Here is a 22,585-nt window from a genome sequence, read left to right as displayed (position 1 = left end):
AGCTCTCGCAGTCCAAATAGAGCATTGTAAGAGTAATGTGCAGCCAATGACAGGCCGCATAACAAGCGTGTAAGATGAGTATGCCTGATCCGACAGAGCAATCACAAATCCTGTCTTCTCTTTTCTCGAAAAACATGCCGCATCGGGACAACAGCCTTGGTGGAAGCCCGGATCTGCACGTTACTGTAGCCGCGTCAAACTCTGTCAAGAATATTCAATCTCGTGCTTCATGCCCCGGGGCAAAGATTCCGTTGTGGACCTGATAAATGTACCTCCGGGGAAATGCCGTTTGCATATAAATCAAACAAGGATGTATTTTGTAATCGTATACATTAGGGATGGCCTTTCTCGGTGATGGTTTGGGATTTTAGAAAAATGCCGGTTGTCATTGGCAGTAGTCACAAAGAGCGGCAGCAGCGGCCACAAAAAGACTGCTGTACACTACTTATGCAGGTACAGAAGGCTTCCAAGCGTTCAATGCCTCGGAACAACAGTATTGATAGCCCTTTGAAGTTTTTGGAACTGGGGAAGATCCGACTCGAATACAAGGCGTCCAGCATTCCGTAGCGAAGTCGTAACTTTGTCGGCCAGTATCCTGCAAACTCGAGATGGACCGCTTGACTAGCTTTCATGAAATTTCGCCTTCGATACAGGCTAGTTACCGGGTTCTGCATCTCATCTTTGAAGCGCTATGCGCGTAGTGAATGACCGACATGATCGCCCGAGGACCCGTCATAAGTGTCTGTTTGATGTTGACCGAGCGCCACCCACTAAAGCGCAAACAAGCCTAAATCCTCTCCTGCTCGCCTAAGTGTGTGCGGGTCGGACAGTCCCGTCTCCCGTTAGATTATCACATCCTCATATTTAGGCTCATGTACCTAGTTGACGTGTTAGCTCTGCACCTTCAGCTTCATGTGTCTCTCCGTAGTGGGCCACGTCTTCAGATCCATCATCTCGACGGGCGGCGTATACAACTCAGACTTGCCTCATATGCAGGATGCAAGGGGCGATAGCGAGACGAGCGAAGGAGTATAGACTGCTCCATTCATAATAATACATGCATGCAGCCGGATGTTGGAGTAAACGACTGGATACCCGGGGTCGTCGTTTCCACCAGCGAGCCCTCGATAGCCTGGCCCCATAGGGCGGCCGCCCAATATGAGCTCCATGCCGCTTCTCAACGGTGCGCTAAGAGAAACAAGATAGAGCAGTATTATTCAAGGCGAGTGTTCTGAAGATGCCATCGTGGATCTTTAGTAGCAGCAGCTGAGAAGGTGCTAGTAGTAGTAGTAGTCAATTACTAGGCTTCTGTTAGTATCGCAAAAGCGCGCCTGCTCTAGCCATGGATTATTTGACTACTCCGTTTTTCACATGTCAGCGCAGGATCATTGCCAAAGTCCGGCGTCAGCTATCGGAATAGCTTTCACAAGTGCCAGGTATGAAGTTTGACTACACCCCTTTCCCGGGCATAACTTCTTGTTGCATCTTGGGTTGGGATCAAACCCATCTGTGATAGGCGGCGTTACATGCTGCGTTCTTGCTGGCGTTGAGCATCCCGTGCTCTGCAGCATGCAGACAAGGATTTGGCTATTTAGTGTGCGTGAAGCGACTGGGGATTCAGAGGCAGACCTTGGCCATGGCCCAGACACCCCTGAGAAAATGAACCTCCCCGGCCGCGCTACCAAGCGGGAAGGGGAGACCTGGCCAAAGGCTGCAATGCAGCATTTTGCCAAACACCCCCCCCCCCCCCTTCCCCCCGAGATTTTAAGATACGGAGGGATCGGATAGCGTAGGGTGAAAATAAGTCTTCGGTGATGTAAAGAAGTACTCCGTGGCATGTGTATATTTTGTAACTGTAGGAAGGGGGCCGGGGGGTCATAGAGCCGGTCGTCCGCGATCTCGATATATAAGTCGTCAAAGAATCTTTTCTCCCACATTTATCTTGATCAGTACTTTCAATCTTTTTTTCAGCAACTGAAAAGCGTTATACCACGTTGCAATTTTGCGCTGCTAGCAGTCTTGCTCTATTGTCAGCGAATCTTGGCTTGCCCATTCTTGATTAACTCTTCTTTCGTCCATACTTTACCCCTTGCCAGATCAATGAAGATGAGTAGCAGCGGCGGCTTTTACAAATACCGATGCAAAAATTTTTATTCACACAATTGCCCAAACTGGGTGTGGGTGAACAATTCGCCGTGTGCCACCTGCATTGTAAGTCATATCAAGAAATGAGGCTGCCATCCAACCAGAGGGTGGATACACTCCTCGAAGCAGTGCTGAGAGTTATAAGACCTGGGGCGCTAATGAAGAAAATTTGCTCTTTTAAAGGCAGAGGGCAAAGATGGCAATGAACGGTCACAGTCGTCATCGATGACGTCTCGAGAAATTGTCACACCTCGTGTCCGAGACGGCATCCTCCAATATACAATTGCAGAATTTGTTGCACCAAGTGCCGCCGGAGAGAGCTGGACTCTCCGCGATAAATTCAACGATATTGTCGATGATGCTGAGCCATCGGAGGCGCTGCCAGTGATGGGCAATGGCATGCCATTTTCGCATCGACCGAAAGCCCTCTGGCAGTTGCTCTAGTGGTAACACTTGCATTTGACTCTGGTAAGAAAAGAGGCTCCATGATGTCCAGGCCCGCTTTTTTTTATTTCAAGGGCTGACGATGGGGTAGGGGTTACTTCAGATCTCTGAAGCAGCTCTATGAGATGCTGCAAAAATGTAGGTAAGAGACGCAGTCATGGCCTGTTCCAGACTCTCCTCCATGACAAGCGTCATGGTCTCACGGACTCTGAAATGGCTGCTCTCTCACTCGTTTGGAAAGGGACATGGTAAATGATTTGGGCTAGGCTAGGTTCAACAATTGAGAAAAAGTTTCGGCGTTGATTCAAAAGAGAAGGAGAACCGGATGAGAAGAAGGAGAAGAAGATAAAGAAGAAGAAAACGGAGAAAAGAAAATTTTGCACTACCCTGTTGCAGCAGTCCTTGGCTGCTGCTGCATGAGATGGCCTGATGCCCACAGACTGGACTACCAGGCCTCTCAAAGGGCGGAAAAAACAAGGGATTGGAAACTGGCAAGGTATTTGGAGGACTTTTTGTTCTCGGGAAAGATTATGCAACCTCGGGGTGGAAAAGTGTGTTTTTGTCTTTTGCTTTTTTTTGTCTTTCTTTCATGGAGGTAACCGAGTTTGCGAGGCTCTCTGCCTTCGCATCTCGTTTTATCGTTACCCCGAGCTGTCGTTACTGGGCTTAGACCGATTTGCGAGTAGAATAGCTTTGATGCAGTGAGATTTTGCTCTGAAAAGGAATTGCGCGTCCTAGGAAACCGGCTCGGCTGCGTGTGCTTGCAGGCAGGCAGCGAGCAATCGTCCATCCCAGAGTCTCAAACAGGATCGGCCCTTCATGCTAGCCTCTGCCTCCCGGTGGTGGCCGTTGAGGGGAGCGATCCCTTTTCCCGTTTCCCGTTAGCTGTGGGCTCGTGGCCGGCGAGTCGGCTGCGTTGCCGTTAGCCTAGCGGCTGCTCCAGTTCTTTTTGCCTTGTTAGTGAGCAGAGGCCAACCTCGTCTCGTATCGTGTGCTTGTCCAGAGCTGAGAGTTGCAAGAAGACTGTTGTGCGCCAGGTGGAGCCGATGGTAGTTCTGGTCTTTTTGCCTGCTTGTTGCAACTTGACCAAGAGATGCAAGTCATGCCTGCCGTTCCAGAGGGCCCACTTCCCACTCGGCCGAGGCGTCAATGGATACTCCGTGCCTCGCGGCCTGCTCCCGTACCGTATGCGCTATGATTGCTCCACGCAAAGTACCCCGAGGGCAGTAGAGCGCCTGGCCGATAATCTCACCTGGTGCCCCAGGCGCAAAGGCCTTCTATCTATAGTACCTACCTGATTGATTGATTAAATAATTAATTACTGGTGCTTTAGTGTTCCAAATCCACGTTTGGGGGGGCTTGCCGCGTGGGGACTTTTGAGGCGGTCCCCAGCACCTTCTTGAGCAAAGGCTGTTGCGGTAGCACTGCGTACCTGCACCTACCTAACCCAGGTGTGAAGCATGATGACGCCCTCATGTAACCTTTGGTCCCTGGCCAGGTATTGTAGCATTACTTGGAAGTGCAAAAGCACGATACACATCATAATTGACCAAAGTGCCCTTTTCTTCCAAGGGACACCTCAAGGGGTTAGCGAAAGCTTCCCCATCCTGCTACATTACTACGTGCTATGCAGATAGAAGAGGCCTGCGTTGATGTTGAAGACGAATAGGGTAACGTCTAATTGGCGCCGATTGGTCCTGTTGGCTACCAGGTAGCCTGCTAATTGATCTTCATATGCACGCACTGGCATCTACCGCCATCAGACAAGGTAGGCATCTCACCCGAGCATCGGGCACTCAAAACTCACCAGTACCCTGCCATCGCATTACATCACATCACCGCGGCGATTTCTAGAACCCCCCAGCCCTTCCATCCGGGCCTTTTTCGATGGCAGCAGATCAATGGCTGGCCAGGCAAGTCAAGCCAGGCTCTTCAAATCACAGCGCCGCCTATCGCATACAAATCTATAGCAGCAGACCGGCGGTGTAATTTTGTCCTCCATCCAGCACACCAAACCAAGCTCTTCGAATTATACATCAATGCCTATATCATTGCTACTAGTAGGCCTTCTAAATATCACTTGTACCATACCTACTCAACCCACTCTCGGTGGCCAGGCCAACTCTCCGGCTGAACCACTAAGCCGACCGACCTGCTTGCCCGACGTTAGAATTGCCCGCTCCAGGTGGACTGGACTTGTCCGAAGCTCTAGTCTAGGCCCTGGATTGATACTGTATGTTTCATGCTTCTTGCGACATCAGCCAGGGCTGCCCCTCCGCCTCCCCTGCATTGGCCTGCATTGCATCGCCCTACGTCCTTGATTGAGCAGCGGCGGATACTGTTTCTCGCATTCGGTGGGGCGGATCAACGCGGCCAAAGCCGTTGGAGCTAGCGCCGCTGTGAGAATCCGCTCAAATCGAAGCTTGATAGTGTTGTTCCTCAACTTCCTGTTTGGAGAGCCGCTGGCCCTGTCTCGGCTGATTAATGCCAACCTGGAAACGAAACAAATTCGGCAGCCTGGCTGCGAGTAGTAGTTGCAGTAGCGCTGCTGCTACCACTTCATACCTACATGTACATGCTTCCTCTCACTTTGCCGCCAGGAACGATGTGCCCAAAGCATCTTCCGCGGCCAGTCTGGCCCCACTGGTCATGTCCCACGGGCCGCAGCGGCTCCATCGCCCAATGCAGTAGTTTTCAGGAATATTTCTCATTTTTACGTTGCATCAACCCCCATACCTACAGTACATAGAACTGATAATGCTGTTGCTACTGTACTTCGTGAATGCTATATGGCATTGCCAAGTTTGCCGCGCAATGTTTTGCCAGGGAGCAGAGTTGTATGGCAGAAATGCCAGCGACTTTAGCCGTGTTACCAGCCGCCACTCCATTCGGGCGAATTGTCCAATTTGCAGATCGATCTACAAAAATGTGATTTCAGTTTTGGTTAGGATATACATCTACGCAAAGTTTTCTCAAACATATGAGCTACCAGGGGTGCGTCGGATGGGCCAATGCCACTGCCGCCTATTGATGGTAACAAAGGCAGCTAGTGCTTAATGGCTTACATATAGCTTGTAAATCCGGAGATGCCGTCTGCTAATCGGCGTTTTGTATATCTTGGCTTGATACTACTCCATCTTTTGCAGCACACCGTACGTGAAAATTTCAACCAGCGGTGAGGCTACGGCATGACGACAGAGTTGTATCAGCTTCCTTAGATGACTTTAGCTTCACCTGCACAGCTTTGTTAGCGACAAGTCTCATGGTCATAGAAACAGGGGTTACTTATCCCCTCATCAGCGGGGGGTTGCCCTCCAGCCATTTCTGGGAAGAGGACAACCAGGACTGCCTCCCACATCTACGGTGTGTCCTTACAAGCCAATAGTAGTTGTACTGAGCACATGTCAATGAGCCGAGCCAGATGACGACTGCCCGCGGGTCCAACTCAAGGCAGATGAGTTTGGTCAAGGAACTGGACAAGCACTAAACTTTGACTCCAACTCGAGATGGGTCCCAGATCCAAGCCAGAATCGACACCGAGTCGCATCCGCGGTGTCCGAAAAAGGGACCGATTTCCGAACTTTGCCTCTGGCCAGTCCCGTCATGAATCTGCTGCCTTCTTCGAGCTCACCTAGTCCAAGGTCCGAGTAGCGTAATGCAGCCTAAATGTTCTTAATGTAGTCAAGCAAGCTTCCTTCTGTGTGTCTCGCACTGCCAACGGAGACTTGTTTTTGTTTCCTCTCCAAAACTTTGAAAGACAGGAGGGCGTTAACACGCGGACAAAATACATCCGTAAAAACCGCGTTATCATCTCGGCAGCCTTTTGGCAAGATCTGCGAGGAAGCTGCCGGGCAATGGCCCAAACGGGGACTGGCGCCCTTGCAAAGTCGAGGGACAAAGCCAACGACTCAAGGTTAATGCGCTTGGTCAGACCAGACGCAGCTGCATCACACACCGGGAGAAGAGTGCTGTGGTGTGGTCCAAGGAGCAAAGGGGCTGATGGGCAGAGATCATAATACTGAGATATTCATGTTGATTTAAATCCCAATAGCGGGCGGGCATATAGGAGCATCCGAGAGCAACGAAGAATGGCGTTGGCTTGGTCAGAAGTCGTTGCATTTCTGTGTGTTTCCGTATGGCTCTCACGGCACTGATATAAACCAGGCTTCCGGCAAGGTGCCATAGGGATGAGATGCGATTTCGAAAATGCGACTTCTGGCTGTTTGAAGCCCATTCTGTGCTCAAGCTCCATGCCATAGACCTTGCACCGGCGGGGATAAAGCCACCGACGCAGATCTCAACAGACAGCAGACAATCAATCTACCCATCAATGCCAACAGCATCTCCAAGGACAGTCTATTCTCGACCATAGTGCTAGTTCCAGCGGACAGGGCTGACGAGCGTCCTCAGGCCAGAGGATCTTACCACAACGACTCATGGCATCCTTCCTCTTGCGCACTATGTAGTGACTGGATGTCCGCTCCCCTAGTCCATCAACACAGGTTCCTGCGTCAGCCGCCATGCCCATCTTTCGACGGGAGCAGCATCGAGAAACAGGGTCGACTTAGAAAGGGGGTTGGACGACTGAGCGCAATACTGAACCAGATGTATGCTTAGGGTTAAGTTCCGAAACTCATTCCCCCAGCTAGACTTGGCTGCCTGGGTGCCGGGCAGAGACGCATCGCAATAGATCCAGCTGCAGCATTCAACAAGATCCTGGAGCAGGCCTGGAAGCGGCATATTGCGGATGACCAAGTCTGGGGAGGGGGGGCTGCAATAGACATTCCTTGCGGAAAACGAGGCATCGGGAAACTGTGGGGGAGGCGACGTGCTGAAGAAGAGCGCTGCGTTTGTATGGCAGCGAAGGAGGCTCGATCATGAGATACAAGAAGAAATCTAGGAGGCTATACGTACTCAAGGGGACGTGTTCTTTGGAACAATGGCAGCATCTCCAGCAGAAAATCGAGGAATTGGCACATCTGAAATGGCGTTGACGATGGCTCTTGTGCTAGTAAACATTGAGAAACGCGTGGAGAAGCTATATCTTGAAAGAGCTCGACGCACGGACCAACAAACGGAACGCGCCGACACGTGATCGCCATCGAACAGCTTGGAATGTCTGGAATGTATGTGCACAGTAAAAATGCACAGTGCTGGTTACGAGATGGCAAAGCTCAGCAGCCCTTTTGTAAGAGAAGCCTGCCCGGAGAGTTCGGTTTGATACTCAACCTCAATCCAGCTGCTACGACAGACTCAATGGATGCTCAGCAGTCTCAGCCGAAGATCACGCAGGATATTGTCGATGCGGCAAAAAAGGCATTCAATCCATCGGCAACTGCTGAAAGCCGCGAGCAAGGATTGCACGAGTACAATGAGCTAGTCAATAGGTAGGTGAGGCCACTCGAGAGAAGCAGCCAATAGCGAAAAAACCTAACATGCACTCAGAACGCAAACGTGGATCTTGATACACGTTTTCAATGCCTTGATTAAGCCAAATGTGCTTCCGCTATGGCTGAGGGAGCCGTTGATGGGGAGCTTGACAAGCCTGCCACTGCGGCCTGACGGTGTCAGAGCCACGATGGAGTTTGTGTTTGCAGTTCACCCAAGTAATACCGGGAAGCCCACGGATGACGGGGAAAGCCGCGGAAAAGAAGGTGCTGCCATCACCCATGAAGCGGTGGCTGTTGCAACGAAACTGCTGTCGTCTGTTCCAGCCTCTATGAATGCCCAGCAATGGTTCGACGGCATCTCGGGGCAACTATTCGCCTTATTCGATGGCGAGGCTGGGCCTGATGTCGCAAAAACGGCAGCGCAGATTGTCGGATTTGGTATCCTGGGTAAAAAGCAATTTGGAGCACCAGGTAACAAAGCGAGAATTTGCCTAAAACATCAATGGTTTCCCCCCGTGTGTATTTGGTTACTAACCTGAGTAAATAGGAGCACCTGGTTGGAACGCTTTTGTGGCGCCTCTACTGGAGGCCATAAATCCATCACTAAAGTCCTCAAAAGTGGGCTCTTCTCTCAAATCTGAAAAAGCTGATGAAATCGTGGAGCTTGGTCGAAACAAAATCCTTGTCATGGCCTCAGATTTGGAGAGAACACTCAGACGGCTAGAGCTGTTGATCATGTCAAATCCTTCACCTGGTCTCTGCAAACGAGTTCTGAAGCCCATTCGTTTACAACTTTGGGCGCTCGCTTCATGGACCAACGCCTCACAGGATACTGACAAGCGTTTCTGTAAGCCTGCGCGGATTCTTGTGCAGACCCACCTGAGATTGTTTGGTGACGTGGACAATATCATCCCGTTTATCCGCAATATTCGATGCAGAGGAACCCTGCATGATGCAGAAGAATTACAATGGCGCTACCACCTTCGGCCTGAAGGAGGAATAGAAGCCATCCAACTAGCGTTCGGCGAGCAGAAGCAACAGGAGGCGGAGTTAGACTGGGGGGAGATGGAAAGCAAATCAACGATCTTGGTCGAGTTTGTGAGCTCAGTCTGTTCCACTGAGGAAATTTCTTCGGTCTTTTTGTATCTTTTACGACGATGGATACAGTCGGCAAGCAAACAAAACGGGGATCTATTTATACAGGTAGCCACTCGCGATGAAGAAGCAGACTCGGCACTCCAGGATCTTGTGGACGTAACGTTATTACAAAAGTTCATGGACAAGGCTCCAGAAAAACTAATCAGTCATTTCGATCAGCTTCTGGAGCTCATATCTCATGTACTACGAGCTGACGGCCAGACTCCCTTGGGAGATGATATCCTTGGTATTGTGCTGAGCTTGCTCAATTTGGTCGTCACAGCACCGACCTTTCAGAAGTCGGATATCAATCCAGCTGAGCTTAAGGTCGTGGAAGATGCACTGGTGAGAATTGGGGATCAAGATCGAGGCGATGCATCGATCACAGCGAAGAATCTGGCTCTGTTACTCAAATACCGGGACGAGGTGGAAAACCCAGATGACAAAACCGCTACTCCTACCGCCCGACAGATTGAAGATCGCAAGACTTACAACCTGGCGATGAACTACATTACGGGAGACAGCGATAGCCCACCACCAGTAGTATCTGAGGGCTTGAACCTCTTATCTAACCTGATTGTGGCTGAAAGTCCAGTGTTGGATATTTCAGCCGTCACAGTCCTAATGTCTAATCTCCTAAAAGAAAACGAAGACTTTATCAATCTGCGAGTCATCCGAATATTTACGCAGTTGGCGAATAAACACCCCAAATCCACCATGCAAGAGCTGCTTGACCATTACTTGGACACGCAAGAGAAATCGTCTACAGATACTCGGCTAAGATTTGGCGAAGCAATACTCCAGGTTATTGAGAGACTAGGGGAAACATTTACAGGAGAGGCAGCTCAGAATGCGGGTGAGAGTATGCTGTCGATTGCGGGCAGAAGAGGACACAGGCCGAAAACGATGGCTAAACAGGCACGAGAGGAAAGGTTGACCGAACTGAAGAGAAAAAAGGCAGAAGCTAGCGGGGGTGCCGATGACGATATTGATATGGCGGATGAGGAGGTAACATCAGATGAGATGGCCAGTAATGAGATATTGGCCCAGATTGTCCAAGGGTGGGAAAGCAAAAGGGGTAGCGAAGACATTCGAATGAGAACATCGGCTCTATCCATCTTTGGAAATGCCATTGAGACGAACATTCTTGGCATGGGGCCGACTTTGGTCTCGGCAGGAGTCGACCTCAGCATCAATATCCTCGCCATGGAGCCGGAGCTGGAGAAGGGTATACTTCGGCGGGCGGCCATCCTCGTTATTCTCAGTTTTGTGAGAGCGCTGGACAAGGCCAAGGAATCCGGACAAAGATTGGGATTCGGCTTGACAGACCAGAGCCGAGAGGACATACAGAGGACTCTGGACTACATTGCCGCAACGGATAACGATGGGTTGGTGCAGCAACACGCACGCGACGTTGTGGAGAGTCTTGAGAACTGGGGCATGGCAAGTCTACTGCCGAGTCAAGCAGAGGCGAACGCCGCGCCTGGCTTGACGAGATTAGCGGGATTGCATGTGAATCCTGAGGGCACCCTGGTAGACGCTGCTGGACGGCCGCGACCAAGGATAGAAGAGGTGGAGTGATGGAAGTTTTCTGGACGCCGAGTTCTTCTTTTCCGTCTTCTCGACTAATACCTCATATAGCAATGCAGTCGTAATTAGACGGAGCAAAGAGCCGACATATCCAAGATGATGTCCATTTACACGCGCGGCGCTTACCTTTAAATGATTTAGATGCATTGCCCCATCAAGACGTTCCGTTAAGGACGCAAACGCAATCTCCAGTTCACAGGCCGGACAGCCGAAGATGGTTTACGCAGGATATTACTTTTAGGCAAGAGTCGTCACCGCGGCACCGTGATTCGCACTCTTGGAGGCCGTGGCTGACTCGGAGGCTCCCCACTCCGCGCCGTGACATGCCGGCTAAATAAGCAAAAGCGCTGTCATTTTTTTCTTCTAAGAACAGCGTATACACGATGGCGAAAGACGGGAAGATGGAGCGTGAGAGAAAATAAAAATGGTGAAAAAAATGAAAGAGGAAAAAAAATTCTACTTAACGCGCGACTAGAGTGAATACATGTATTGTACACGTATTGGCCAGTAGTTGATGATGGTCACAGAACGTTAGGAGCAAGGTACATGGAGCTGACGCAGGGGGCGTTTCTCGTTTCTCTTATCTCAAACGGATTCACGAGAATAAGGTTGACGGGGGTCTACCCTTGCAAAAACACCGTATACAGGAAGAGAGAGTAACTCCAGTGACACAGACGCTGCACAGCGCAAATCCTGCGGAGAAGAGCGGTTCGGATCTTGACGGTGCGGCTGATACGGCGTGACGGATGGAGCAACACCAGGAAGCCAGCAGTAGTATTCAGCGAATATATGGAGTATCAATCGCAACTATTCGCGATTGTGTGCGACTGTGCAACAAACAGGCTGAGCCTATTTCTGGTGGCGAGCCGAAACCAAAGCTCAGTCAGCAGCTGGTCGTTTCACAGGCTGCAGGGGTTCCGAGTGCGTCTTGCCTTGCGGGGGTTTTGCCCAATCCAATCCAAGGGGGCGAGAATTGTATCAGGCGAGGACGAGAATAAACACTGATGCTTGGCCAATGCGCGCATACTAGTAGTACTCACCCGTGCGGGAAAATACTTGGTACTTGTACTACTGGTGTAGCTGAGATCAGGTCATGTATACAAAACCAACGGCGTTGTTGAGCGAATTAAAAAGAAAAAGAAACCTCTGATATTGCGCCTACCAAGGCAAGATTAAAAGGAAATGAGATATGAAGGAAAGAAAATTGGATACCTCTGCAGCCACTAATCCAATTACGATACAATTTTAATAAAAAGAAAAAGAAATCGACGCATTGCGTATGTGAGGCCGCGCATACTATTGCTGGTACTGGAAGTAGTATCGCATGTTGGCTGGGGCTCCTCGAAAATTAAGGGCCCTGCTGGCTGTTTTGGTTCCGGCGGCCGCCCTCGAAGGCGAGAGCCTGAGCCAATGGGAAGGGCTTGCGGCTGAAATTTGCTTCGGGACGGGGGTTTGAGCATTAGGCTTGGCACTTTATTCGTGATTGCATCTCGATTTTATTTCTTGGTTTCTGGTCAAAAGAGTCCATGTTGATGTTATATGTCCCGTTCGGGAAGAGGCCGAATTGGAAATGGTATTGGGGGAGTACGAGACTCTGTATCCTCGTAGTTAGTTGAGCGAGTTCAATACTACTAGTAGTAGCTACAGCCACTCGGAATGGCCTACAGTACATGAAGGCTGAGCAAGGAAGATGTCCGAGCTGATGCCGTGCATCCAGGCACCAATACGTGTAAGCATACAATAGAGTACAAACATGAGCAGAAAAACAGAACGGAACAGAAAAAGCGCCTCTTTCTGGCAATGGCCAACTGATTGGCTCCGGGCTCGTCTCAGGACCCTGAAGCCAACGCTGCGTACCTGCATCGGCCCCTGGCACTAACACGTCTTCGGCCAAATCTTAGCGCCAGAACTCGGAACCGCCAGTCGGTGACATCCATCCAAGGCCACTTAACTGGCGTAACGACTCCATCAAGGGGTCGCAGCAGTGAGGGGGATGTGAGGGAATCAACCCCCAGCAAATGAGTTGATGCTGTTTGCTGGAAACGAGGGGCGGGGCTGGGGGTCTTTTTTTTCCTTTTTCGAGGAGAGAGGGGGGCGTTTAATGTTCATGATGTTTGCTTGGGGGGGGGGAAGGCCGTGCCGCGCTCCGACAAAAAGGCTCGATATCCATCCGATCCTGACTCGTCCTTCTTCTCTTTTTTTTTTCTTGCTTCTTCTTCTTCTTTTTTTCGTCACAATAAAACTCTTGCTCTGTCTCTCTTTTTGTGCAGCTCGTCTGTTTGGCAGCTTTAACGTCTTTTTTACACTCATTACCATAAAAAAAGCCAGTCTTTTTTACCCACAAGTTCGGCTTGACGTCGACTTACACCAGCACTCATTTACACATATACGCGGAATTGATTTTCGCCTACAGTCTCTATCCAAGCAAGAAGCAAAAAACAAGAACCAACAAAAACAACATCATCACCACCGCCAAACAAGTCTTTCAAGATGAAGTCTGCTGTTGCTGCCACCCTCCTCGCCGGCCTGGCCTCTGCCAGCTCGCCCATCCGCCACCTGCACTTCCCCAGATCCAACGGAACCATCACCTCTGCCGTTGACAATGCCGCAGCGCCCACCACGCTGACCGTCATCGCAACCTCGGTGCACACCGTCATCAGCTGTGCTGCCACCGTCACAAACTGCCCGGCCCGCACCAACGCCACGGCCATTGGCAGCCTGCCCGAGTCCGCCCGCACCACCGTCGTTGTCACCGACACTGTCGTGCTGGCCACCACCGTCTGCCCCGTCGAGCAGGCCTCCAGCATCTCCTCCTCCCTCCAGGCCGCCCACTCCTCCGGCCTCATCACCGGATCGACCATTACCGCCTCGGCCCCTGCGGTTACCACTCCGGCCCAGGCTGGCGGTGCTCCTCCCGCCGGTGGTGCTCCCGGCAACAATGCTCCCGGCGGCGCCAAGGTCACCTTCTCGGACGTCGTCACCGACAAGACCCTGACCATGACCATTGGCAAGGGCGCCAGCGCCTCGGTTCTGACCACCACCGTCCAGGCCACCACCCGTGAGACCATCACCATCACCAGCACCCTCGGCAACGGTAGGACCAACCCCGAGCCCACCACCACCCTCCACTCGACCACTACTGACACGACTTACATCACAGTCCAACCCGTCCAGACCGGCAGCGGCAGCTCTGGTTCCAGCACTGGTGGCAACGCTCCTCCTGCTAACGGATCTCCCGCCAACGGTGGCTCCGGCTCCAACTCTGGCTCCGGCTCTGGTTCCAACTCTGGCTCCGGCTCTGGTTCCAACTCTGGCTCCGGCTCCGGCAACGGCTCCGGCAACTGCGCTGGTGCTCCCACCGTCACTGTCACCGTCGCCAAGGAGACCGTCACCGTCCCTGCCTCCACCGTCTTCGTCACTGTTGAGCCCAGCTCTTGCAGCTCTTCTTCCTCCTCTGCCGTCACCGGCCAGGCTGCTGGCTCCGGCTCCAACTCCGGCTCCGGTGCCTCCAACGGCAACGGCAGCTCTGGCTCCAACAACGGCTCCGGCTCTGGCTCTGGCTCTGGCTCTCAGGGCAACGGCTCTGGTAACAACGGTGCTGGCAACGCTGCCGCCACCACCTCCACTCCTTGCCCTACTGACATCACCACCACCGTCCGCTCCACCGTCACCGTCACTCCTTTCCCCGTCAACAACGGCACTGCTGCCACCAGCGGCGCTGCTCGTCCTTCCTCTTCTGGCTTTGCTAAGCTCCGCCGATAAAGGGTTTACTTTTCCCCTTTCTCATAGGGAAAGCCTTGTAAGAGTATTGTTTAACATGGAGGGTAAAAGGGTCAGGATTCGATCATCGAAAAGGACGCATATATCACAGCGTTTAGATAAGAGAGTGATTTCTTTTATCTGCGCCGTTGCATGATAGACGTGTTTTTGGACTTTTTTCATGGTTATTGCGTTTTGAGAGGGTTTTGGATATAATTTCATATATATCCGGCGAGGGCAGAGACGATTTGTACTTACTTTGTTACTTATTTTGAAAGACTTAACATTCGTGTGTGTATATGTTATATTTACCGGCTGTCCGAGACGGCTGTCAGAAATGATTTGAGAGCAATCTCTTTCCTCTGAATTGAACGATTTGTGACGTTCATAAGCCATAATTGGTTGTCTTGCGCGAGTGCGATGTCATGGTGAATAAAAAATCGTGTGTTCTTCTTTAGTAGTACTACCTGTTGAAAGTAAAGCGAACCCTATCTTTAACATATATACGCCATTCGTTTAATCATGAACATACTAAGGGATATATATAACACAAGCCAGCTCGGTGTCCTCTGTACAAAGCCTAAAAAAAAATCAACGCATGCTTTGCCCAACGAATGACAAACTCCATTCTCCACGTTTAGAAGAAGACAAATCATTATCTCCAGTACGAATATTATTTCTTTCTGTTTTCGCTTCTCGAAGCTTCATCTCTCGATTTTTCTCTCTCTCCGTTTTCTCCTTTAACCAAGCACTACGCGCTCATACTGCTCTTGACCCAGCTGTTTGAACAAGACATCTTGCAGCGCAGCCTTACTCCGGGCCAGCTGCGGAACGATGCCGTCGGTTTGCTGGAGGTTGTTCTTGATGCTTTCCATGTGGTCACTGAGTTGGAGAGCTAGAGATTTAAGCTCTGGGTCATCGAGGTCCTATGAAGATAGCGAATTGCCCGGTCAGCGATTCCAATAGAAACAATGACGTACTTGAGTATAAAGCGAAGTAAAAAAAAAATGAGACTTACACTGAAGAGGCCCCCCAAAACAGAGGTGTTAGAGTGGCTGAGAGATATGTCTTGCTCGGCCCTCTGTTTCCACCGCTCATGAACGATTTCGGGCGTGGGCGCCAAGACGTGTGCCTTTTTCAGCATGCCGCGATACTCCCTCCCTTGTGCCTTTGCGCTCGATTCCAAATTCCGCAGCGCTTCATAGTCCTGCTCCAGCTCTCTCTCCAGTTTCTCCTTCTCACGAGTCAGCAGCTCGACTGCGTGAAGCGCCGGATCCAGCTGCCGTTCCAGGGCCTGCTTTGCGTCGAGAACGCTCTCAAAGTCCAGCTCGATAGCACGCCCGTCCATCGCATTAGCAGCAGCTGACGCGGCGCTGGCTTGTCGACCGCCACGAGGCACCCGGGCGGAAGGCATGCTTGCCGGAGGGAAGGGAATACCCTTTGCGAGCTTGCGGGTGATGCGGTGAGAAATGAGACGGAGCGCGGTCGAGGTGTGAGCGTGACGCTGCTCGCTGCCGGAGAGGCGTTGGAGGATGGGGCGGTGAGCCATGAGAAGCATTGAAGAAGCGATTGAGATGGTAGAGTCTGGTAAGGGGGTCCATTTCGATTCGATGGTCGATTGGCGGACTCGGTGGATGTGAGGCGAGACATGGAGGTAAGGCTTTGGAGGCGAAGGAGGGGCATCGTCATCCTCTTCGGCGTCGGCGCTCTCATGAGATTGGCGCTTCTTCTTCTTTGGTAGAGACGCATCCTTTGCTGGTCTACCTTCAGCCTCAGGGGATCTTCTTGCGGTGGGTCGTGGTGAATCCTCCGCTGCCATCCCAGTTGAGGCTCTCGTACTTCCGGGAGGACGGCCACGCCGTTTGCCTGATGCTGTATTCGACGGACTGTCTACCGCCTTTCCTTTGGCCCTAGGTTTTGGTTGGATCGCATTCGGTACGTCTATATCTCGTAGCGATGGGCGCCCTCGTTTTCGCTGCTCTCCTTGTTTCTTCCCCTTGGCCGGGCCACGCTCCGGGGTTCCCTCTTCCTCTCGGGCCTGCAGAGAGGGACGGCCTCTTTTTCGTTTAACCGGCACCGGGGTCTCATTCTGCAGCTGATCTTCTTCCGACTCTGATTCGGCATAGTTGATACGTCTACTAGTCCCTCGTCGACTTGGAGGCGATTCGGTTTCTTCGTTGCCCTGCTGCAGTGTATCTTCCTCTTCCTCTTCGTATTCTCGGCTCTTTAGCGACGGGCGCCCTCGCCTCCGCGTTTGCTGCGGTGGCGTCGCCTCGTCTTGGTCTTCACTCAGGTCCCTTGCCTTACTCCCCATCGATGGTCTCCCTCTCTTCTTCGCAGGTTTGGAACCCTCCGGCACTGGGCTGGGCTCCTCGTCGGGAGAGCCCACGCTTTTCCTCGGCCTGCCGCGCTTCTTCGGGCGTATCTGATCAGGCGCATCAGTTTCATACGTTTCGGCAGCATCGTTGCGCTCTTGCGACGCGTTAGCATCGAGCTTGGACGCGTTGGATGGCCGACCGCGTTTGCGCTTCGGATTTGATGCTTCAGGCGCCTGTAGATAGGTGATTCATTAATTAGCGAATAGGGCTCTGATGACGGCAGAGGCCGCAGATGATGAGAAACCAGAGTAATAGATACCATGATAGAATAAATAAATAAATAAATGTTGACGCCTTAACAGTCGAATTAATCCAAATCAAGCCGGGCGAGCGAGACAGAAAAGATCAAACGCTGCTTAAGCTGCTAATTCCTGCATCGCGCAGTGCATTGAAGCCCACACATACTGGAGCCCTCGCCAACTCTAATTGAAACTGACCTGCAAACGGTCGCCCAATGACGCACTCTTCTCCAGCGGGGCCTTCTAGAATTTAGCGGCTTTAAGCGGCTCGCAACCCCGCGACTTTGTTTTTTCCAGACACAATGGAGCAGCACATCTTAAGTACTGATCCATCGGTGCTACCACACCGACATCAACCGATACCTTGAAAGATAAGATGGGAAGATCTAGATAAATGAATGATAGGTGCCTCAAGTAGGCCTCATATTAGCCATTCTTATTCTTCTAGCGCTCCCTTATGTCTGCTCTGCTTTATATCTGTCTATCCATCCAAATGACACATGTCAGAAGCAAAAGCTCGGCGATCCTGCTGTTGCTCTGATACGCTAACGCAGACCGTCCAGGCCTCCGCCTAACTGACGACTCAGCTTTGTTGACTATCAGAAGCCCACTGTGAGCTCAACAAATCAAGAAGAGGAACCCGAGCACTCGATCATCCAGGGTCTTCGGCAGCAGCTAGCGGCACATTTCTCCAAAGTTTACTCTCCTTGTAGATTAGATTAGCATTCCGTAGCCTGACCTTTTCTTCTCTCTTCTTCCATCGTTCTGCTGCTTTTTCACCTCCTACATCTCTTCTATCCCAGGTCCTATCCCGTCGGTTTCACGTCTCGCCCGCATATCACTCTACAGTAAGCTTCACAATGCGCTTCTCCGCAGCTACTCTTGTCGCGGCCCTGCCCGCCCTCGCCGCCGCCCAAGAGAATCCTCTGGATCAGTATGTGGCCCAGTTCCAGCAGATTCTGGGACAGATTAGCTCCAAGCTCCCGCTTCCCGGCTCATATGATGCCGCTGGCGCTCAGGAGGCCAAGACCGGTCCTATGAAGCTGTCTGTCCTGAACCTGGATAACTGGAAGGAGACGCTCTACGAGCCCGTGGCACCCGAGTCAAAGACGCCTGAGGAGTGGTATGTTTTGTTCACCGGCGGTAACAAGACATGCTTCGGTAAGTTGTTCGAGACATTAATTCATCTCAATTGCTCTACAATGTTTGGCTAATCCTGCCTGCGCCAGGCCACTGTGGCCGAATTGAGGCTGCCTTCAACGAGACGGCGACCAAGTTTGCGGAGGTCCCAAACACTCCCCATATGGCCCTTGTCAACTGTGACAACCAGCCCGTTCTTTGTAACGCTTGGTCTGCCAACCCTGGCAACATCTGGGCTATTGAGATGCTTCCCGAGCCAGCCCCCATCGACATCTACAAGACGAGGCTGAACCTTACCACCGTCACCTCTGACGACATTGTCAAGCTGCACGAGGCCGGAAACAAGGACAGCTTTACCCTCGTCGATTCTTGGTTCCACCCCTTCAACGGCAAGGCCGTTGAGCTTGGCTTGGCCACTCCTCTTGGATACCTCATGTGGTTTTTCGGCCTCCTCCCCAACTGGGCTTTTATGTTGATTGTTTCTTTCGCTAGCCGAAGCTTCATGTAAGTTTGGATGCCCATTTTCGCAGCTATTCTCGCGTCATCATGGCTAACAATGCCAATTTAGGGGCAACCGCATGCAGCCAGGCCGACAGCCCGGCGGTGCTCCCCAAGGAGCCCCCGCCCCCGCCCCGCGAAAATAATCAAGTGGCTTGTACAAAGTCTGTATGATTTTCTTTGGCAGAATTTGGGATATCGAGCCATAGAGCATTGGATGAAGTGATGTATATCATGAAAAAGGGAATAAATCTCTGGAGGCTTGTCTTTTATGAATGATACCAACATGAGGGCCGTTGGTTGAAGACTTTTTTGGGTATGATGAGATACGTAGCTTTATGACGGTGAAAAAAATGGGAAAAGTCCAAAATCTTTTGATCATGACTTGCTCTCGCATGTTTCTTGGAGTGACTTCAAGCCATCAATGATTTCGTCGCGAAGATTGCCGTTGGACAGTTTGCCGTAGCGAAGATCGCTTAAGCCCCCAACGGTCTGCTGGATGGACTCCCGGAGAGCGGCCTCTTCTTCTTCGAGCCTCTTGATTTCTGCTTCCAGAGCACCAACCGCGCCCTCAAGCTCTGGGATCACCGAGTTTAGGCTGTGCGTGGCTCTTTTTACTCCAGAATCATGACCAAACAGCTGCTCTCTCGTCAGTATGAAGCCTTGAGTGACAATGTACGAAGTGATAATGCAGCTTTTAATTCTAATTCCTGCTTGTTGCAAAGAAGAAAAAGAAGAAAGAACCAAGGTACATAAGAATGAGACTTACCGCTCTCTCCATTTCAACCTCTCCGTCCATGTCATCTCTCTCCGCCTCCCTCTTCTGCCGCAAAACCTCTTTTCTCATAACCGCTCCGCGCTTCACTTCATCCTGTATATTCGCGGCAACGGCATCAACCACCACGTTGCGCTGGGCCTGCAGGTCGCGATAGAGAGACCGCAGTTGAGACGAATTGTGCAGTGCCCGAGGGAATAGCAGCGCGAATTGGTCAAAAGTGGCTATTGAAGGCAGGGGAGCCGGCTGGAGAAGATAGTTTGTGAGGATATCAGATTCCGTGGGCGGGGCCATCGTGGGCAATACTTGAATCGATTTAGTGAAGAAATGTATATTATGTTTGTTTGGGATAAGATTGGTCCTGGGCTGTGCCGAAATAAGGCTGGTACGGTTTTCAAGGAGATGGCGATTGTCAGTTTGAATGTTGCTGCAAAGAGATCTAAGACGTCTTGACGCGTTTACGTGAGCGAGGCTGTACTGTAAATACACGTACAGGACCGCTATCTATCCGTTTTACAGGGCTTTAGAGACCTGCTAGTCTAACGCGGCGCCAAGCGAAAGGCAGAAATATCGAGACCGCAAATGGAATAAGTGCATGCCAGAAATGGCATACTACAAGCAATGGAATATGCGCCAGTTGCGGTTTTTGGACGTCTGTAATTTTACTCCAATGAGCTCAATGATTTTCCCGTGCCCTGCTTTTCCCCCCTCGCTTGGGGCGCTAAACGTGCATCGCTGGGATGACGGCGCAGCTGCTAGGCCTGGGTAATCATCATTGATCTCTAATGCCTTAGTATTGCCTGCCAAGCTTGCCGTCAAGCAACCGCAACGTCATCTGACGGAGCGTGGAGCGCCCAGACCAGGAACCCAGCTTCGCAGCTTAGTGGCCAATTCCGGCGCCCAGAGGGCTCTGCCAGCCGGAGTTTCCGCTGCGCCACAAGCTCCAACGCCTACCGCGCCAACACAGCCACCTGGAACGTCGTCACTGTCCGCCTGCACACAATCGACTTAGACTTTGGCCGCTGACTTGCAACCCAGCTTGCGAAGGCACCTGTCCGTCTCCCGGATCGCCGGTGCTTTTGCGCGCGGACTTTTGGTTTCCTTTGCCTCCAGAACCTCTACTTACCTTTTCTCTCATCATACGCACATTCCGCAGAGTCCTCGTCGCCATGAGTTTCAAAGGCTTCCAGAAGAGCATTATTAGGGTAATTATTTCCTTGGCTTTCCCCCCTGCCCCTCACCTCATGCGGCCGCAACAGAAATCCGCCCCTCCGAAGCTGGGCGAAGCGTCGAGAAAAAAAAGAAGAAAGGGGGGAAGAGCCTCCGCGGGAGATGCAGCTACGATGCGATGCAGTGGCTAATCTAGACTTACAATATAGGCGCCGCAAACCTTCAAGTCCAGGTTCAACATCGGCGAGCACACGAAAGACGCAGTATATATCGACGCCGAACGCAGATTCCAGGAGCTGGAAAAGGAGACGAAGAAGCTCCACGATGAGTCCAAGAAATATTTCGAGGCCATCAATGGCATGTTGGCCCACCAGATTGAATTTAGTAAAGCAATGACCGAGGTTTACAAGCCCATCTCCGGGCGCGTGTCCGACCCCGACTCCATAAAGCCCGAAGGCAACCCAGAAGGCATCGCGGCTTGCGAGGAGTACGAGGCTGTGGTTCACGAGCTGCAAGAGACTTTGGCGCCAGAGCTGGAAACGATAGAGACCAGGGTCATCCGACCTGCCAACGAGCTGCTAGACGTCATCAAAGTCATTCGCAAGACTGCACTAAAGCGAGATCACAAGCAGCTCGACTACGATCGACACCGTGCGACTCTCAAGAAGCTGCAGGATAAAAAGGACCGCTCTGCCAAGGATGAAAAGGCAATGTGGAAAGCTGAGGGCGAGGTCGAGCAAGCCACGCAAGATTTTGAATACTACAACAACCTGCTGAAGGATGAGCTGCCCAAGCTCTTCTTGCTGGAGCAAGAGTTCATCAAGCCGCTCTTCCAATCTTTCTACTACATGCAGCTGAACATTTTCTACACACTGCACGAGCGAATGCAGCGGTGCGATATTGGATACTTTGATCTGACCCGGGATATTGAGGAGGCCTTCGAGGAAAAGCGAGGAAATACTCAGGAGCTAGCTGAATCCTTATCCATTGTAAAGTTCAAGACAACCGGACAGCGGCGGCCACCTCCCAAGCATGGTGCTCGCCCCACCATCGAGGCAAGCAAGCCTCAGGGATTACTCACCGCAGGTTCTGTGACGCCAGAGAAGACGAGTCCCAAGTTTGGCAGTTTCCAAACCCAAACGGAAGACGAAGCGGCCGCACCGCCGCCATATAGCACAGCTACAAAGCCTGGTGGAGCAAACCTCTCATCGGTTGTTGCTTCCAAGGCGAAGCCTCCGCCACCACCAAAGCCCAAGCCAGGCCGTCTGAGCGGCGCCCCGCCGCCCGAAACAGTGACGGCTTTGTACGACTATGCGGCCCAAGCAGACGGTGATTTGAGCTTCCAGGCAGGCGACGTTATCGAGATTATTCAGAGAACTAAGAACGAGAATGAGTGGTGGACAGGGAGATTAAATGGCAAGCAAGGACAATTTCCAGGTATGTTCCATCTTTCTTCGATGATGTTATGATCCTCAGTACCATCAGAGTCTAATGAAACTTTTTCTTTTTTTTTTACTAGGCAATTATGTCCAGCTGAGTTAGAAAAAAAAAACTGAAGAAGGGGACAACTGGTATCAGTGAATGGGCGTAAGGAAAGGATGTAAAGAAGGATGAGACAATGAAGGAAAAGAAGAAGTAGAAGGATCTTTCGACACCAATTTTAGTCTCTTTTTTTTTCTTTAGCTTTATTAGAGCATACCGGGGAATTCAATAGGTTAGCCTACCATATATCTATAGTGTACTTCGATAATCAGGATTATTAAAGCGAAATTAAAGCGGCGAAATCCAATGATGACGATTTCATGATTTCTTTGCTGTTTAACAGATAGTATTAGTCAAACACTACCTAGTCGGTCTGTTTATGATATGTTACCATCTGAGAAAGCATCGCATCATCATATGACGCACTTGAGGCTCTTG

General features: G+C 51.3%; 6 protein-coding genes across 6 annotated transcripts; 4 read left to right on the top strand and 2 right to left on the bottom strand.

The window, feature by feature from the left end:
* Window positions 1-7,845: 7,845 nt before the first annotated feature.
* On the top strand, window positions 7,846-10,697 carry TGAM01_v201102 (hypothetical protein; the record flags this gene model as incomplete). The annotated part of the gene is made up of 3 exons (XM_018806786.2): window positions 7,846-7,976; window positions 8,035-8,450; window positions 8,527-10,697. The coding sequence occupies 3 exons, from the start codon at window positions 7,846-7,848 to the stop codon at window positions 10,695-10,697; spliced, it is 2,718 nt and encodes a 905-aa protein (XP_018660079.2).
* A 2,499-nt stretch (window positions 10,698-13,196) lies between these two features.
* On the top strand, window positions 13,197-14,468 carry TGAM01_v201101 (hypothetical protein; the record flags this gene model as incomplete). Its single annotated transcript, XM_024548690.1, has 2 exons — window positions 13,197-13,800; window positions 13,867-14,468. 2 exons carry the CDS (start codon window positions 13,197-13,199, stop codon window positions 14,466-14,468), a joined length of 1,206 nt encoding a protein of 401 aa, XP_024406506.1.
* A 737-nt stretch (window positions 14,469-15,205) lies between these two features.
* On the bottom strand, window positions 15,206-16,779 carry TGAM01_v201100 (hypothetical protein; the record flags this gene model as incomplete). Its single annotated transcript, XM_018806784.2, has 2 exons — window positions 15,206-15,391; window positions 15,484-16,779. 2 exons carry the CDS (start codon window positions 16,777-16,779, stop codon window positions 15,206-15,208), a joined length of 1,482 nt encoding a protein of 493 aa, XP_018660077.2.
* Window positions 16,780-17,942: 1,163 nt separating this feature from the next.
* TGAM01_v201099 (hypothetical protein) lies at window positions 17,943-18,866 on the top strand (the record flags this gene model as incomplete). Its single annotated transcript, XM_018806783.1, has 3 exons — window positions 17,943-18,243; window positions 18,312-18,726; window positions 18,791-18,866. 3 exons carry the CDS (start codon window positions 17,943-17,945, stop codon window positions 18,864-18,866), a joined length of 792 nt encoding a protein of 263 aa, XP_018660076.1.
* Window positions 18,867-19,098: 232 nt separating this feature from the next.
* Window positions 19,099-19,789, bottom strand: TGAM01_v201098 (hypothetical protein; the record flags this gene model as incomplete). Its single annotated transcript, XM_018806782.1, has 2 exons — window positions 19,099-19,359; window positions 19,490-19,789. The coding sequence occupies 2 exons, from the start codon at window positions 19,787-19,789 to the stop codon at window positions 19,099-19,101; spliced, it is 561 nt and encodes a 186-aa protein (XP_018660075.1).
* Window positions 19,790-20,664: 875 nt separating this feature from the next.
* TGAM01_v201097 (BAR domain-containing protein) lies at window positions 20,665-22,134 on the top strand (the record flags this gene model as incomplete). Its single annotated transcript, XM_018806781.2, has 2 exons — window positions 20,665-20,700; window positions 20,875-22,134. The coding sequence occupies 2 exons, from the start codon at window positions 20,665-20,667 to the stop codon at window positions 22,132-22,134; spliced, it is 1,296 nt and encodes a 431-aa protein (XP_018660074.2).
* Between the last annotated feature and the right edge of the window lie 451 nt (window positions 22,135-22,585).

This window comes from Trichoderma gamsii, assembly GCF_001481775.2.
Source record: "Trichoderma gamsii strain T6085 chromosome Unknown Scaffold_3.2, whole genome shotgun sequence".
Classification (NCBI taxonomy): Eukaryota; Fungi; Ascomycota; class Sordariomycetes; order Hypocreales; family Hypocreaceae; genus Trichoderma; species Trichoderma gamsii.
Note: the sequence above shows the minus strand (reverse complement) of the source record. Positions and strands in the feature narration are given on the sequence as shown.